The sequence below is a fragment of the Myotis nattereri genome (assembly GCF_964212035.1).
Source record: "Myotis nattereri genome assembly, chromosome: 6".
Classification (NCBI taxonomy): domain Eukaryota; kingdom Metazoa; phylum Chordata; class Mammalia; order Chiroptera; family Vespertilionidae; genus Myotis; species Myotis nattereri.
In genome coordinates, this window is record NC_138081.1 from 97,242,531 (window position 1) to 97,260,501 (window position 17,971).

The 17,971-nt window shown below is 52.9% G+C and overlaps 1 protein-coding gene across 4 annotated transcripts in view; it reads right to left on the reverse strand.

Annotated features, from left to right (window-relative positions):
• The window catches only part of PRKN (parkin RBR E3 ubiquitin protein ligase), a 534,115-nt gene that overhangs the window by 222,575 nt on the left and 293,569 nt on the right, over positions 1-17,971 (reverse strand). For all 4 annotated transcript variants that reach the window (XM_081094588.1, XM_081094589.1, XM_081094591.1 and 1 more), the window contains one exon: positions 15,391-15,474. In XM_081094588.1, the coding sequence (XP_080950714.1) occupies positions 15,391-15,474 (84 nt within the window). The remainder of the gene's footprint in view (positions 1-15,390; positions 15,475-17,971) is intronic.

Genomic DNA, 17,971 nt, shown 5'->3' on the forward strand with positions numbered 1-17,971 from the left:
ACCCCAACAGAGTCAGACACAGGGACCCCAACACAGAGTCAGACACAGGGACCCCAACACAGAGTCAGACACAGGGCCCCCAACAGAGTCAGACACAGGGACCCCAACACAGAGTCAGACACAGGGCCCCCAACAGAGTCAGACACAGGGACCCCAACACAGAGTCAGACACAGGGCCCCCAACACAGAGTCAGACACAGGGCCCCCAACAGAGTCAGACACAGGGACCCCAACAGAGTCAGACACAGGAGCCCCAACACAGAGTCAGACACAGGGCCCCCAACAGAGTCAGACACAGGGACCCCAACAGAGTCAGACACAGGGACCCCAACACAGAGTCAGACACAGGGACCCCAACACAGAGTCAGACACAGGGCCCCCAGCACAGAGTCAGACACAGGGACCCCAGCACAGAGTCAGACACAGGGGCCCCAACACAGAGTCAGACACAGGGACCCCAACACAGAGTCAGACACAGGGCCCCCAACAGAGTCAGACACAGGGACCCCCAGCACAGAGTCAGACACAGGGCCCCCAGCACAGAGTCAGACACAGGGACCCCAACACAGAGTCAGACACAGGGACCCCAACACAGAGTCAGACACAGGGGCTCCCCAACACAGAGTCAGACACAGGGGCCCCCAACACAGAGTCAGACACAGGGATCCCAGCACAGAGTCAGACACAGGGCCCCCAGCACAGAGTCAGACACAGGGACCCCAACACAGAGTCAGACACAGGGACCCCAACACAGAGTCAGACACAGGGCCCCCAACAGAGTCAGACACAGGGCCCCCAACACAGAGTCAGACACAGGGGCCCCAACACAGAGTCAGACACAGGGACCCCAACACAGAGTCAGACACAGGGGCCCCAGCACAGAGTCAGACACAGGGACCCCAACACAGAGTCAGACACAGGGACCCCAACACAGAGTCAGACACAGGGCCCCCAGCACAGAGTCAGACACAGGGCCCCCAACAGAGTCAGACACAGGGACCCCCAGCACAGAGTCAGACACAGGGGCCCCCAACACAGAGTCAGACACAGGGCCCCCAACAGAGTCAGACACAGGGGCCCCCAACACAGAGTCAGACACAGGGCCCCCAACAGAGTCAGACACAGGGCCCCCAACACAGAGTCAGACACAGGGGCCCCCAACACAGAGTCAGACACAGGGGCCCCCAACACAGAGTCAGACACAGGGGCCCCCAACACAGAGTCAGACACAGGGCCCCCAACAGAGTCAGACACAGGGCCCCCAGCACAGAGTCAGACACAGGGCCCCCAACAGAGTCAGACACAGGGACCCCCAGCACAGAGTCAGACACAGGGCCCCCAACAGAGTCAGACACAGGGACCCCCAGCACAGAGTCAGACACAGGGCCCCCAACAGAGTCAGACACAGGGACCCCCAGCACAGAGTCAGACACAGGGACCCCAACACAGAGTCAGACACAGGGCCACCAACACAGAGTCAGACACAGGGCCCCCAACACAGAGTCAGACACAGGGCCCCCAGCACAGAGTCAGACACAGGGGGCCCCAGCACAGAGTCAGACACAGGGCCCCCAACACAGAGTCAGACACAGGGCCCCCAACACAGAGTCAGACACAGGGCCCCCAACACAGAGTCAGACACAGGGCCCCCAGCACAGAGTCAGACACAGGGACCCCAACACAGAGTCAGACACAGGGCCCCCAACACAGAGTCAGACACAGGGCCCCCAGCACAGAGTCAGACACAGGGGCCCCAACACAGAGTCAGACACAGGGACCCCAGCACAGAGTCAGACACAGGGGCCCCAGCACAGAGTCAGACACAGGGGCCCCAGCACAGAGTCAGACACAGGGCCCCCAGCACAGAGTCAGACACAGGGACCCCCAACACAGAGTCAGACACAGGACCCCCAGCACAGAGTCAGACACAGGGGCCCCAGCACAGAGTCAGACACAGGGGCCCCAGCACAGAGTCAGACACAGGGACCCCCAGCACAGAGTCATCACAGGGCCCCCAACACAGAGTCAGACACAGGGACCCCAGCACAGAGTCAGACACAGGGGCCCCAGCACAGAGTCAGACACAGGGGCCCCAGCACAGAGTCAGACACAGGGCCCCCAGCACAGAGTCAGACACAGGGACCCCCAACACAGAGTCAGACACAGGACCCCCAGCACAGAGTCAGACACAGGGGCCCCAGCACAGAGTCAGACACAGGGGCCCCAGCACAGAGTCAGACACAGGGACCCCCAGCACAGAGTCATCACAGGGCCCCCAACACAGAGTCAGACACAGGGACCCCAACACAGAGTCAGACACAGGGACCCCAGCACAGAGTCAGACACAGGGCCCCCAACACAGAGTCAGACACAGGGACCCCAACACAGAGTCAGACACAGGGGCCCCCAACACAGAGTCAGACACAGGGGCCCCAACACAGAGTCAGACACAGGGCCCCCAGCACAGAGTCAGACACAGGGACCCCCAGCACAGAGTCAGACACAGGGCCCCCAGCACAGAGTCAGACACAGGGCCCCCAGCACAGAGTCAGACACAGGGCCACCAACACAGAGTCAGACACAGGACCCCCAGCACAGAGTCAGACACAGGGACCCCAACACAGAGTCAGACACAGGGGCCCCAACACAGAGTCAGACACAGGGACCCCAACACAGAGTCAGACACAGGGGCCCCCAGCACAGAGTCAGACACAGGGGCCCCCAGCACAGAGTCAGACACAGGGCCCCCAGCACAGAGTCAGACACAGGGGACCCCAACACAGAGTCAGACACAGGGACCCCAGCACAGAGTCAGACACAGGGCCCCCAACAGAGTCAGACACAGGACCCCCAGCACAGAGTCAGACACAGGGACCCCAACACAGAGTCAGACACAGGGGCCCCAACACAGAGTCAGACACAGGGACCCCAACACAGAGTCAGACACAGGGGCCCCAACACAGAGTCAGACACAGGGACCCCAACACAGAGTCAGACACAGGGGCCCCCAACACAGAGTCAGACACAGGGGCCCCAGCACAGAGTCAGACACAGGGGCCCCCAGCACAGAGTTTTTTGCTAACCCCTCCCTCCAGTAGGCTTCAGGGGACTCTGACATGACACTAGCCCAGACCCTTCCATTTCACAGGGCAAATAATAATGATAACAACAATAATAATAATAAAGAACTAGGTTACTGACAAGTTTGCAAATACTGAAAATTACATGTCACACAAACACGGAGAGCAATGTGGTGCTTACATCAATAGTAACACAGGGGATGCTCGAACATTCAATCATGGGTATTACCGTTCCCAGCACACCTCATGCCCGCGTTTCCATCTGGCCCGGTTGTCCTTCCGCCTCTAGGACGTCTTTCCATCATCACTGTAGTCCGGCCAGTGACCCATTCTTTCGGGCTTCGCTTGTCGGAGAGTCTGTCTCACCTTCGCTGCTGAAAGTCGCTTCTGCTGGGTATGGAAATCCAGGGAATACAGTTGTGGTGCCCATTTCAAGACCTTCGTGTGCCACATCTAGCGTCTGGGTCAGTTCTGGTTCCATCTTGGTTGATAATGTCTCTCCTCTCTGCTGGTGACGTATTCTTTGCGTGACCTGCGATCTCTGACTGAATGCTAGACGTCATGCCCTTGTCTTGTTGGGTGCGGAACAGTTCTGTAGGCCAAGAAATAGTCTTGGGCTTCTTGTTGGCACACAGTTACTGGGTAATAGTTGGACCCATTCGGGTCTTGCTTTTCGATTTGTTAACTGCATCCAGGGACGCATTTAGTTCGGAGGAAATGATTTCTTTCTCCTGAGGAAGCTCTCCGGGGGAGGCAGCCAGTGCCCGCTGACAGGAGGTTTCCCAGCCTGGCGGCTGGGCAGCAGTATTCCCAGCCTGCGTGGAGCTGGCGCTGCGTCTCGAAGCCTCTCACACAGTTTTCCTGCATCTCTGGCTGCCTCACACAGCTTTCTCTCTCCAGGCTCTGTCCTGGCCCGAGGCTCTCCGATCGGCCTTGCCACTGCGGGAACCTGCTGGGCTCGGCCTGGCATATCCCGCCCTGCGACAGAGCCAAGCTCGCCCGGGTGATCTGGGCAACCAGAGGCTCAGCTCATCTCTCTCTCTCTCTCTGGACTCGCTGCCCTTTGTCGCGGGGGTTCTAGAATCCGCGGTTTTGTACGTCCTGTCCAGCTTCTGCTTGTTTGTTTCCGGTCAGGAAGGCGTACATCTAGTGCCCGATTGATCCCCCATCATGAATATCTAAGAAAAACGCGGCAATGTGGAGAACTCGCGGTGTCAGATACTAAACATGCTGTCATGGGTGTAGGCATTTAGAGTAATCAAAACGGCATGAATCGGAGGCAGAAGAGCAGGTGAATGGAGGACAGACTTAAGATCCCAAATTCAATACACTATAACGCAGGGATTTATTTCAAATAAGTGGGGAAATGGGTTCTTTCCATACATGATACAGAAAAAGCAATTTGTAGATTTTGTGGGTAGAATAAGTAGAATTAGATTCAGATGAAACCCTTCACACTATAGGAAAATCTGTGTGGATCAAATAGTTTTAAAAGTGAAACCACGAAAAGTACTAGGAAAGATCAGCAGTCATGTCTCTAGTGATCTGGAATGTCAAGAAGACCCGCTAATAAGAATGACTGCAAAGGCGGCGTCCCGTAAAATCACACACACTTCACACCAGCAAGTGCCGCGCAAACAGCTCTGAAACACCACGGAAGGCTTTCAAACTGAACTGCTGGTAACACCGTCTGCAGCCTCTATGGCCCGCAAAGCGTTACTCTAAGAAATGTTTGTAAGTGTAATTATAAGAAAATGGCCGTAATAATGAGCAATAAATAATAAAGACATACTCCTGCTCCCTTGGAATGGGAGAGGCAGTTTAACACGAGCTGTGGCGCTGCGATGTTCCACCTGAGCAACTGGCACAGGTGAAAAAGAGTGACAGCAAGGCGGCTCATCTCCAGGACGGGAGCAGTGTCCCCCCCACAGCTTTGGGGAGAGGGGCGATCGCACAGGCATTCGGGGGGCTGTGGGACGCAGGGTGGGTGTCAAACACGTTGCCACAGAAGCTCTTCTCCTAAAATTGAATCGTCAACTGGCCAGACAAGTCTACAGAACGTACGTAAGGAAGAACACAGGGCCGAGATGGTGGAGGAGCGTCAGCGCTCATCACCTTAGAGCTGAAGCAGATCCAACAGTGCCCACCGCTGAGAACCATCTAGACCTGCACGTACTGATACGGAAAACGGGTGCAATGCGTGACGTTAAAGATACCAGTCGCCAAATAATACGTGAGCTACGACCGCATTAAAATGTGTGTGTGTGTGTGTGTGTGTGTGTGTACCATGTGAGCATATACCCCTACACCTTGAAAACAGTCTAAAGAAAACCACTAATAATGTTACCAGTGATTTCCTCCCGGTGCTTCGGTTAAACGCGCCTTACCCTTTGCCTTATGTGAAAGTATGTTGGCTAATTTTCTACAGCCAACACTGTGTTCTTATGATCAGGAAAGGCAACATGTATTTAAAAAACACCTCAGTGGACATGAGGTGCCCTGACTGTAGATCGGACTTCTCGTGTGGCAGGTAGCAGTGTGTGCTGTCAGGTAATGAGCATGTCAGCACGTGGTTCTCAGAAACAGAAACACCACCAACACCCTTTCTAAGTCATTACAACTTACTTGCCCCTTCGGCTCAGCTGGCGGGGAACTCCATGGCTGCCACGCTGTGTATTATGTAACGTGCAAATCAGGGCACGTTTATCTAAGGAACCACAGGTGTTACAGCTCGTTGCAGAGTCACTGTCAGAGCAACCTGATCAGTTGAATGCTTCCTGTGGTTTGTAGAAACCACAATCAACTGCGTGGGCGTGATGCTAAACTGGCGGGAAGAGTTAGAGAAGAGCGAGTGCAGAGCTGAGATCAGATCAGCAAAAGCCAACGCAGTGTTATGCCAACTCTGGTGGCCACGACCACGGCTGATGACTGCGTACAGGGGGGCTCTGAGGTGGGACTTCAATCCCTGCATCAGGTGCAACCCCCCAACCTCTGCAAGTGAAAGGCAGCGGAATGACCGTTTCACAAATGAAGGAGCTGGCGGGCACAAAGGTGTGGTCCAAGGCCACGGCCTGCAGGTCAGAACCAGAATTCAAACCGGGCGTCCCTGACTCCAGACCAAGGTCGGCCCGTGTAAAGGCGGGGCCCTGTTGTAAGCCGTCAGATCAGACCACAGGTAAGGACACTGTGGATGGGGACTTGGGAAATAGGTCACGAATCTAAGAGCCCAGGTGTAGCCTCCCGGGACAGGACAGGATGGAACCAGCCAGACCTACGACTGCATTTAACTCCCGGCAGGCGTGGCACCTTTGGCACTATTCAATGGGGCGTTGACGGGAGGCACTTGCTACTGTTTATCTAACACTGTCCCAGCTACAGATGCTTCAAATCCGCCCAGCATGAACTCTCAAGGCTGCATAATTCTACTTGGACGCCTCATCATCAAATCAGTGGCTGACCTTTGATCCGAACCCCCTTCATAACACGATGACACAGAGACGCACACGCACCATGGAGCAGGATGTGCGCAGTCTGTGACATCACGGGCTCATGCACAGCACTGTTGAGAGCGTGCCCGTGATCCATCCGGGCTGCCAGCCACCGCATGGTTACCGCTTATTTTTTTTAAATTTATATATTACTCATGTACCTGCATTGTGGGCGGGTCTGTGCAGACTGCTTATCTCTGCTCCCATGGCAACCGTGGGAGGCTCCGAGCTGAGAGCAGGGAGGGCTGAGGCCGGTGTCACACCCGGGCAGCTGAAGGTGGAAGGCAGACCTGCTGGGGTGGATCACCTGGCTCCCCGGTCACCTCCCTCTGTGTCCATGTGGCCCTGCCACGCAGCCCTCGGCACGGGGGCCTCAGGGAAGCCGGGCATGTTCCGTGTTGGCAGAGGCCTCTGATGTGTGTGTCCCAGAAGAGAAAGTCAGACAGACGCTGCTCTGCCTTTTGTGGCCTCCTGAGTAACACAGCGTCACCTCTTCTGTTTTCTGATCTCCAGCCAAGGCCCGAGGGGAGGAAGGTTAGAGCCCAGCTCGGATGAGAGGGGGTCAGAGACTGTGCAGGCACATCCTCAAAGAGCCACACACAGATGCACAGCTTGCTAGTTATGGTCGGAGTCAAGACAGGGGATTGTCAAAGGATAGAGAGAGAGAGAGAGAGAGGGGGGGGAAGGAGCAAACGGAAGAATAGAACATCCAAGGCAGAAAAGAACACTGCAATTGGGGGTGCCCCAGGTCATGAGATAATGAGCTAATATCATGTTTATTTTGTTCTTGGGGAGCCCATGAGTTGCTAAGATTCAGTTCCTAAACCTTCATTAATTCCTCTCCCCCTTCTGCCCCCTTCTCTCCCTCTCCTTTTCGATAGAGGTTGGCTTTCACCATCATGAAGGGTTTGGTGTATTCGTTGCTGTTGTTTGTTTTTAGTGTAGTTTGGTGTAGTTTGGTGTGGTTTTGTGTGGTTTTTGAGGGCCACCTGTGAAATCTGAGTCCTTCAGAGGCACCCAGTGTGGCAGCTGTAAAGGAAAAGTGGAGAATGCAGACTGCATCCGCGTTCTCAGTATCTGTCATTCCCTGGTTCCTTTAACAACAACAACAAGTGAACATGCTCTGCACAGTGCCCGACAGCCAGGCGCCTAATGCTCGCTCGTGCGTCATCATAACTAGGAGTTCAGCCCTGACCCCCGGGTCCAGCCCATCTTTCTAGCACTTGCCCCTCAGGATCTGACGGTCAGAGGTCCTCTAGTCCCCTAACTGCTCACGGAGCCTCCGCCACAGCGGCCCCTTCTCGGCCACAGTCGGTGGCTCCGCTAATTCCGCAGAGTGGATGGGGGCCATCCCTACAGCCCCTCGAAAGTGTCCCGCATTCCCACTGGGTGGCTTGGCCAGAGCCCTGCTCCCTAACCTCTGACCTGCAGGGCCCCCGCGAGCGCTCTGCCCTTTTCCTGGCGTGACCGCAGGAGAGGAGGAGCCATCGCATGGCTGACGAGCAGGCTGGCGCGGACCTCAGCCATGAGCGGGTGCGAAGACCCCGCTGCTCACGGAAGGCAGCGCCGGGTGGAAGCGTGTGCTGCAGTAACGAGCGCGCTCGCGATGGAGGGTCACGGGGACCCGTGCTCGGGGTCTTCCCATGTGGCCCTCGCGCTAAGGGATAGTTTACGGCTCCACTGAAGGGGCTCACTGACCGGGCAGCTCCTGCAAGCACGGTGGGACGTTCCTGGGCGGTAGAAGCGCCCGGGGAAGTGGCTCTTTGCCTGATGGAAAAGCCCATTGTATGGGGCGGGTGAGACGCGAGGACATGAGGTGACTCCAAGGAAAAAGGAAAATACATTGTCCCTGATCTGTGCTCTCAGTGGCCCAGTCAACCATGGCCCGGAAATGGTAAATGGAAAATCCCACAAATAAGCAATTCTCCAATTTACATCGCGTGCCCTTCCGTGTAGCGTGGAGTCTCTGCATCTCTGCTCTGACCCCCTGGGATGTGAGTCACCCCCTTGTCCCGGCCTCCACACTGTACGCGCTCCCCGCCCGTCACCCTCTGGTTGGGCCACCAGGTCGCAGCGTGGAAGTGGCCCTCAGTTCGCTTGACGCTGCCCCCACACCACAGGGCAGGGAGCTGGCACAGACTCTCAGCACAGAGCTGCAGTGGGATCAGTCGATGGGAAGACAAAAAATTAAGAGGTGACTCCTCGGCCTCTGGGAGTAACAAACAGGTTTAAATTGCTGGTTCTAAGTGGCGTGTGGCCACCTGCAGGCCTCTCTCCTGGCGGATACAGAATCAGGTCGATTACAGCGCAGAGAGTCACAGGTCGCAGTGAACAATGCACGCGAAGCAGGAGTTTCTGGCGATGGCGGATGAAAGAATTAGTTTTAACATTTAAAAATATACCATGGTAACGGCACACTGGCTTGCAATGTGGCGTCACCCACTAAACCCAGGCCCTGTTTGCGGGCACAGTGTGTGCTGTTCCTGGTCCATGCAGGTGCTCACTGCACTGAGTTCCGGCACCGGGTCCCCTCCCGAGAGAGGCGTTTCAGACAACAGTGTGGGAGTCACTCACAGCACCGAGGAGGGTGGCTGCGCTCCCTTCCCCGAGGTGAGAAAGAGCCCAGCTCCTAGTGAAGGGGGTGATGTCACAGAAAGGTCTCATCTGCACTGAGTCTCGGCTTCAGAGCCTCACAAATACCCGGTTCTCCAACTCCGCCTCCATTTCTTCAGCGCTCTTAACAACTGACACCTTTTCCCTAATAGAATAATCTATTTTTAAATGTAAGCATGTTTAAACGTTTTGCTTAAATATGCAAAATTTTAGCTGATTCTGTAATTCAGGACTTAATTTTATTTATTTATATTTTTGTGACTTAATTTTTTTTAAAAAATGACACTTTTTGTTACCAAGTGCTCAAAACTTAGTTTGGCAGTGACCTGTCCTTGAGCCTGAACAGCTGATTGGTTTTTGAAAAATGACATAAGAAGTTTCTAGTTTGTCACCCAAATTGCATGTCAGACAACAGAGCATTTTGTCTCGCGTCGGCACCGTTCCATCATAATATGAGCAGGACCTCAGAGCTGCACCGTGAGATTTTACTTGGAGGTTAGAAAGCAGGGTTTGGGGGCCAGGATTTGTGGTGGGCCAGTTCCCTTCGGCCGAACCCCAGGGCAGACCAGGGGGGAGCAGAGGTGTCACCCCTCTCTCACTTCTGCTTCCACCCTTCACCTGAGCTGCCAGCTGCCTGCGGGCCCCCGGGCCCCCGGAAGCCAGGAGGCTGGAACTGCTCCATGCGAACTGGGAGGCGCCAGTGCCCAGGTTGGCTCCTGGGCGGTACACGTGGGCGTGGCCGCATGGAACAGAGCCCACGGCTGCTCTCCGTCCTGCCAGTGAAGCTGTCATTTGCGCTGTCGCGCGGATGCCTGGTCACCTGAGGTCGTCTCTTCCGTGCAGGACACAGCAGCCTGTGCCTGTGGTTGGATGCGGGGTCAAGTAGGAACGGGGCGTGCACCCAGGAAGCCACCCTGAGGGTCCCGAGTCTCACTGGGTGAGATTCTCGTAAAGTCTAAAAGGACAATAAAAACCACCAGCAGAAGCGCAGGCCCTCGGGGGAAAGCAACGCCGTGAAACGGAAACACTGACAAGGAGCTTCTGGACATAAAATAAGCAAATGGATGTCCTTATAAGTAACAGTGGTTTCCCGTGGGTGCCTCTGACTTGCTATGCATGTCATTTTAGTCAGCATCTCCCGAGAGGATGAATCTGAGACACAGACCCGAGTATAACTCCCTTCGACTGATGTTCCCGGGGCAGGACCCAGCCCACTGCGGACCAGGAGGGAGGTAAGCCGCATGGGGAGTGAGATGGGAGCTCTGCATTTATTGTGTTGAGTTTAGTAATTATGTTATTTACTAGAGGCCCAGTGCACAAAATTTGTACATGAGGCAGGGTGGGGGGGAGGGGCAGGGAGTCCCTCAGCCCCGCCTGCACCCTCTCCAATCTGGGACCCCTTGGGGGATGTCCGACTGCCAGTCAGATATCCCTCTTGCAATCTGGGACCACTGGCTCCTAACCGTTTGCCTGCCTGCCTGCCTGACTGCCCCTAATCATGCTGCCTGGCAGCCTGATGTCCCTAACTGCTCCCCTGCCAGTCTGATCACCCTTAACTGTCTTTGCTTGCTGGCCTGAACTCCCCCTAACTGCTCCCCTGCTGGCCTGATCACCCCCTAACCCAGGGGTGGGCAAACTTTTTGACTCGAGGGCCACAATGGGTTCTTAAACTGGACCGGAGGGCCGGAACAAAAGCATGGATGGAGTGTTTGTATGAACTAATATAAATTCAAAGTAAACATCATTACATAAAAGGGTATAGTCTTTTTTTTTTAGTTTTATTCATTTCAAACGGCCGGATCCGGCCCACGGGCCATAGTTTGCCCACAGCTGCCCTAACCACTCCCCTGCCAGCCTGATCACCCCTAACTGCCCTCCCCTGCCGGCCTGATTGCCCCTAACTACCTCTGCCTCGGCCCCTGCCATCGTGGCTTTGTCTGGAAGGACATCCAGAAGACATCTGGTCTAATTAGCATATTACCCTTTTATTAGTATAAATTATAGTTCAGGGGATAGTTTTTAGAATCTAATTTTATTTGAAATAAATCAGTGAGCTATTTTAAGAGGCCCTTCTCAACTGTTTCTGACAAGAAAAAGTTCTATGTAAAGACTCCGACTCCTGTCAAAATCAAGTAATCTAAAAAAGAAAATGTCATTTTACATGACACTTCTGGTAAATATTACTTCTCAAAATACAAACTGTAATCTATGCTATTGATTGTGAAATAGTAACACCGACACCCCTCAGCAAGGGTGACCATGGCCACGGATTACTTTGAAGAGTGGTAAATGGAAGTAGCCGATCGATGGTCCTCTCACATCATGGATGTTTCCATCTCTCCCTCTCCCTTCCTCTCTGAAATCAATAAAAATATTTTTTAAAGATACGATGTGGAATTTAGGAATAAGGCCCAGAGAGGAGGACTTCTGGGTTTTCCCTAGCCTCTGTGTGCAAATAAAAATATAACACCCCCCCCTCCCCCAGCACATGTACAGACACAAAGATCTTCATTGTCTAAGGTATCGTAGGCAAAATATAAAATGAAGATTTACACAGAAAATGTAGTTTTACATCATTTCCAAAGTTGAATTAATCCCCCTAATGGAGAATACCCTATTGGCTTCCCCCCTTTTAACCTCAAGCCCGTACTCTCTGAATTGACCAACAAGTTCCTTTCATGAAATGAGACGCCTTTCAGGACCAATGCTGTGCTGTCCTACGATGACACCAATTAGTGTGAACCTGGACGCGGTTGAGTTTCTCTGTGTGAAGGTCAAGCTTATATTTGTACTCTAGAAACCAAGGTTAAATGGCACTGCTATTTCAAATGAGCTGGTGAGAGTATCTAAGTACATAAATATTAATTAAGACTACACTGGAAACCCTGCTCTTTTGAATTTTAAGTATATGGATATTTATACAAGTCATAGAAATTACACTTTTTTATGAGAATATAACATATCATGTCAAAAACACTGTCTAAAATTCAAAATACCTGGCAAACTTAAGGAAGATAAAAGACTTAAAAGTGCCTATCTCTGCACCTCCTTCAGGAACAGCACCCCCGCACACGGCAGAGGGCACAGGAGCCTGGCGTGCAGGTAGCTGCCCCCCACACACTCCGGAAGGGGCTCCGAGAGCAACGACTGCGGAATTCACGGCCGTCCGCACCGGCCCCCTGCACCGCCCGCCCCAGGAGTGCGCGCACCGCCTGTATCCCACCAGCGTTTAGTCAGGCTCACTAGACGTGGGGAACAGAGTTGGGTGTGACCATTTCTTTTTCTATCTTATAATATGTTTAATGATGTTATCCTCTTTTTAATTAAATAGCATCTGTGATATTAAATACTCCCTCTAGAAACTAAATCAGGTGCCTCCCAGAGGAACTGATGTCTGGTACCTTTTCATCACTGCTTAACCCCATAGTTCCAAGTGGCTATTTTTTATTGACTAAGTGATTGGATTTCCACGGTTAAGAGACTTCTCATGGCTCTGTGTTGGTTAGTGATGTTTAAACGCCTCCGTGCCCTGGAACACGATCAGGGGTTGCAAACGCACTGGAAACGTGGGGTGTCCTCGTTGGCGGGGTTGGGGGGCGGCCGGTCCGCTGGGTGTCAGTCGGCCCTGTCCTTTCTGAGTTCATCTGCTGGAGCTCACACCCTCAGCGAGTCAGTCACATTTCTCTCTCAAAGTGGCGGGAGACTCGTCCACGTGATCCATGAATTCTGACAATTGGCCCTAATATATTTTTAAGTTCATGTTATTAACATGATGACATTTCTAAACTACTATATCTTTCTGGGTTATCACATCTTTTATTGGAAACTAGAGAGCCTCCCTTTAAGTAATGCCTCACCTCCCCCCGCCCCCAACTTGGGAAGATGGGTGTGTGCCCACAGTTCTAAGGAGGGACATTTCACCTGCACCCCGAGTAAGCCAGGCAGCAGCACCCAGCCCTCCACAGCTGATCCAGGAGGGTGCTGCTCCGTGTGGGGATCTGGGTTCTTCCCCTGCTGAGCCCTGACCTCACTGTGACCTCTGCTGTCTGAGGCTTGCCACCCCCATCAGTAGATGCAGTTTATAGATATCCTCTCTGAAGTCCAGCTTCTCTGAATTCCTGGTGCATAAACTTTTTTCACTGTTGTCAGCACAGCCATCCTTCACAAACACGTGCTTGTGTTTAATCCAGGTTTGTAGCTGGGGTGTGGGAAGGGTTTGGGGGCGGGACCAGAGCTGCACTGTCACCTGATTTATACTGAATCCTCTGCCCTGATATCCCAGGAGAGTGGGAGATGCAACCAGCGACAGCCATGATGTTCTCCCCCCTCTCCCCCCACAGTTCCCTCTTTGGCCGATTTGAGCTAAATCTTACAGATGCAGAACTGTCCACTCTTCTGTGACCCAATCCTGCCAACTAGGCTCAAGGTTTGAGAGGCAGACAGGCTGACTGTGATGGGAGGAGATTTCCAAAGACCCTCCCACTGCTGTAGAGATGCTATGGAGACCACAGCGTATGCACAGCAGAGGATATGGCCTACTGCCATTATTATTAGAGTAGTTACATCTGCATATCATCCTATATAATAAAACCCTAATATGCAAATTGACCAAAAGGCAGAACAATTGGTTGCTATAACGCACACTGACCAGGAGGCAGATGCTCAATGCAGGAGCTGCCCCCTGGTGGTCAGTGCACTCCCACAGAGGGAGCACTGCTCAGCCAGAAGCCGGCTCACAGCTGGTGAGCACAGCGACGGTGGTGGGAGCCTCTCCCACCTCCACAGCAGCGCTAAGGACCCCTCAGGGGATGTCCACCTGCTGGCTTAGGTCCAGTCCCGGACTGCATGAGGGCATAGGCCAGGGTGAGAGACACCCCGCCCCCCCTCCACCCCGTGCACGAATGTCATGCACCGGGCCTCTAGTGTGTACTATATGATACACATGCTGCATCTGTGTGCACGCGCTTGCAGGTAACTGTACTTAAGAGTTCTCCCTGCAAAACATGCCCTTCAATTTCATCCCACGGCAAACCCAGGACTGAATGAAGCGTGACTGCTGTGGGCAGTGACACGGAGTCACTGACTTGTTCAGGATTTGCTTCAACAGCAGCCTGCCCATGGCCCCAGCCCAGCCCGATGGAGAGGGACGTCACATGTTCCCTGCTGCTCTGTATCCGCGCCACCTGCAGGCGGGAGAGGAGGCGTCTGAGGATCGAGCCCGAACGCCGCACCTGCTGCTACTGACAGACCTAGTTCCTGGAGAAGACACGAGCTGGCCGCAGCCGTCTGTGAACTCACAGTGCCGTTTGTGTTGGCACCGAGGCCGCATTCACTGCTCAGAAAACATATCCTCAGGTTGTGATGGCCCCAGGGACTCTCGAGGTAAAAGGTATAACAGGCAAATTGCAAACGTGACCATAATAATAGCATTGCTTCTAAGGTGACCGCAGTGCTCAGGGTCTCCCTGGAGAAACACCTGCTCTGCAGGAAGCCCGGGGCGCCCGCTGGCACGGGGACAGACGGGTGGCTCCCGGGGAGCTGGTCACCCTTCTACCTGCATGCAGTGCCCGGTGTCAGAAAACCGCCACCGGAGGCGGAGGGGCAAACAGCGTGGCTGAGCGACACGGGATGCAGTACAAGTACCGCGGCGTCAGGAAGCACATCCACACCGTGTCTTTTTTCTTTTCCTTTGCCAGGCCTGACCCTTCTTGTTCACACCCCATGACTATCACTCTGTAAGGCAGCGGTTCTCAACCTGTGGGTCGCGACCCCTGTGGGGGTCGAACGACCCTTTCACAGGGGTCGCCTAAGACCATCGGAAAACACATATATAATTACATATTGTTCTTGTGATGAATCACTATGCTTTAATTATGTTCAATTTGTAACAATGAAATGGGGGGTCACCACAACATGAGGAACTGTGTTAAAGGGTCGCGGCATGAGGAAGGTTGAGAACCACTGCTGTAAGGAGTCAAATGGTCGCGTTCTGTCACAGTCACCCAGAGCGGCGCGGTCCCCAGGAAGGTGACCCTGGAAGGCAGTGACACGGAGACGTTTGGGTGAATGTTAGAGACACTTCCGAATCTGGCACCACTTTTGGCGAATGTTATCAGACAAGAGAAAAGCCAGCATGTTGGTCTCTCGGGTCATTTCCTCGTGAACATGGGAGATGCCACCCTGACAGAGGGGGAGCGGCAGGTACTTACTGCGCTTGTCCCGGGGCAGCCTGGTGACTGGCACTCACCCCTCATCCGCTTCGGGATCAGGACGTCGTCCCAGCAGGACGGGCCCTTTGAAAAGAAGCAAACACATCCTTGGTGCACTAATTGTCATGAAAATGTTCTCCCGCATGAATACAGTCTGTGAGGCCTATATTATAAAGTGACAATGGCATCAGTGGGCCCCAGCGACTTTCAGAGTGCAGTCCGGAGATGCTGGGCGTCCTCAGGACCATTTTCACAGCCGTCCTAGGATGACCTTGGGCACGTTGCTCCAAACACGCAGGCCACTTACGTGTGGGGACCCCCTCACTGCAGTCCAATTTAATTCTTACAAGTTTAAATAAACTTTTTTTCTTACAGTTCATTATCATTTCAACTGACAAATTTTAAAAAACATTTTTTATCATAATTACTATTTTATTTTAGAGAGGAAGGGAGAGGGGGAGAGAGAGAGAGAGTAAGAAACATTGATGTGAGAGAGTAACATTGTTCCCTTGCCTCCCACAGGAGCCCCCACTGGGGACGGAACCCACAACCTGGGTGTGGGCCTGACTGGGAACCACTGGGCACGGGCCTGGGTGCATTTCATCACCTCAAAGTCCGTGATGATGAAACTCTCCGGGCAAACTGCCAACATGAATCTTTCATGCCTTAATTCTTCAGAGTCCAAAAAGCAACAGAAACATCTACGTGAGAAGTCCTCAAACAAATGGTCACCTAAGTTACCACTTTATTTCACAAAACTCACTCACACTTTCCTTTTTGATCTCAAACCATAACAAAATAATATAAGTAACAGCACCTCAGCGTTCTGTTGGATGTAAGGTCCGTAATAAAGTACAGACGTGCTGGTTTATCCACACCGCCCACGGTTAGCACTGAACCATGGCCACCGCCCTCCTCAAAGCGGGAGCAGTGCCCCGTGAATGTGCGCCACTGCAAAGCGGAGTTAACTTTGCCCCTGTCTAGTCTGGAAAGCGTAAGGTGGTAGCTGGGTAATCGCAGCAGACGCTTCAGTGTTTCCATGGTTGCAGCAGCTCTGTGTGGGAGGGAGCATGGTCTGCGACTGGACTAGACAGGAGGGCTAGTCCCACGGCAGCTGAGGAGCTATGGATGAAAGCGTGTCACAGAGGGGACCCCCAACGCTGTATTTCATCTCTCTCATGGGCAGGATGGGAGAAACATGTCTGAAAATATGCCAGGACATCCATGTGAAATACCCATGATCATGAAGACTCACGCAGCTGCTTCTTAGAGAACGCTGTCCTGGTTAAGCCCAGAATTGGTCACAACCAAGAAAAATACAGGCATTTCTTGAGCACCCAGAGCAGGTGAGCAACTCTGGCCAGGGGTTTGCTCTGTGCAGCCGATGGACTGAGAAGGTCCGAGGTTATAAATGGTTGGAAAGCATATTGGAAAAGCGGAAGAGTATTTCATGGCCCATGAACAGTAAATGACCTTCAGGCCTCCACGTTCACGATGAAGTGTACAGACCAGCCGTGGGGTTCACGTCCGTATCGTCTGTGCTACTTTTCACGCCGCAAGGGCAGGACTGACTCACAGCACAGAGGACGGACTCTCCAGGCCTAAACTATTTACTGTCTGGCCCTGAATGCAAAGTGTGTGCCAATCCTTGAGCTATAGGAAATTACTATTAAAAAATTGAGGCAGCATTTTGGCCACCGTGTAATCTCATTAGTCTGTAGGAGTAGCTGTGCCCTGGGTCTCCTAAGAGAAATTACTTCAATTAAAGGCTTAGAGCTGTTGACCTGTGAAATCTGAGAAGGTGTGGTTAGAAGGCAGTGATTCGGGTTGTTTGAGTCAGTGAGAGAGTGGAAAATTACAACTCGAGAAGACACTTGGGGGTTTGTCCTGACTGATATTACCACCAGCTGGAAAACCACAAAGTAGAACGCTATTTAAACACATCCACGAGATGCACTTAAATCAGAAATTCAGGCAAATGACTCAATGGCATGACCCACATTTCTGGAAGGACTTTTTGTTTAAGCTGAGACCTGAAGAATGAGTAGAAGTCAGACAGGAAGAGGAACGTTCTACCACAGAAAGAAGAATTATGATCAGGGAGAAAAAAACCATGTACCACTAAGCTCTGGATTGGTTTCTGGGGTAATATCCCCAACAAGGTGATACTGATAATTGATTCATAAATAATTGATTTTTCTGTACAACATTCTAAATACTGTAACCAGAACCAAGGTTCGGCTGCCTGCCATCGGCCCAGGGTTCACAGGGGGAGCCCCCGCTCATCCCGGTCAGCTGAGTGGAGCTCCCACTGTGGTAGCGCACTGACCACCAGGGGGAAGGTCCTGCATTGAGCATCTGCCCCCTGGTGGTGAGTGTGTGTCACAGCGACTGGTCAACCAGTCGTTTTGGTTGTTCCGCCGTTCGGTCGCTGGGCTTTTATTATACAGGATGGTATTCATCTACATGCTACATAACAGTCAGTCAGCACTTACAGAAACAAGGCCACAAGAATGATGGGGATTGTTACAATACCACAGCAGTACTTAATAAAATGACTCAATTGCATATACAGTAAGAT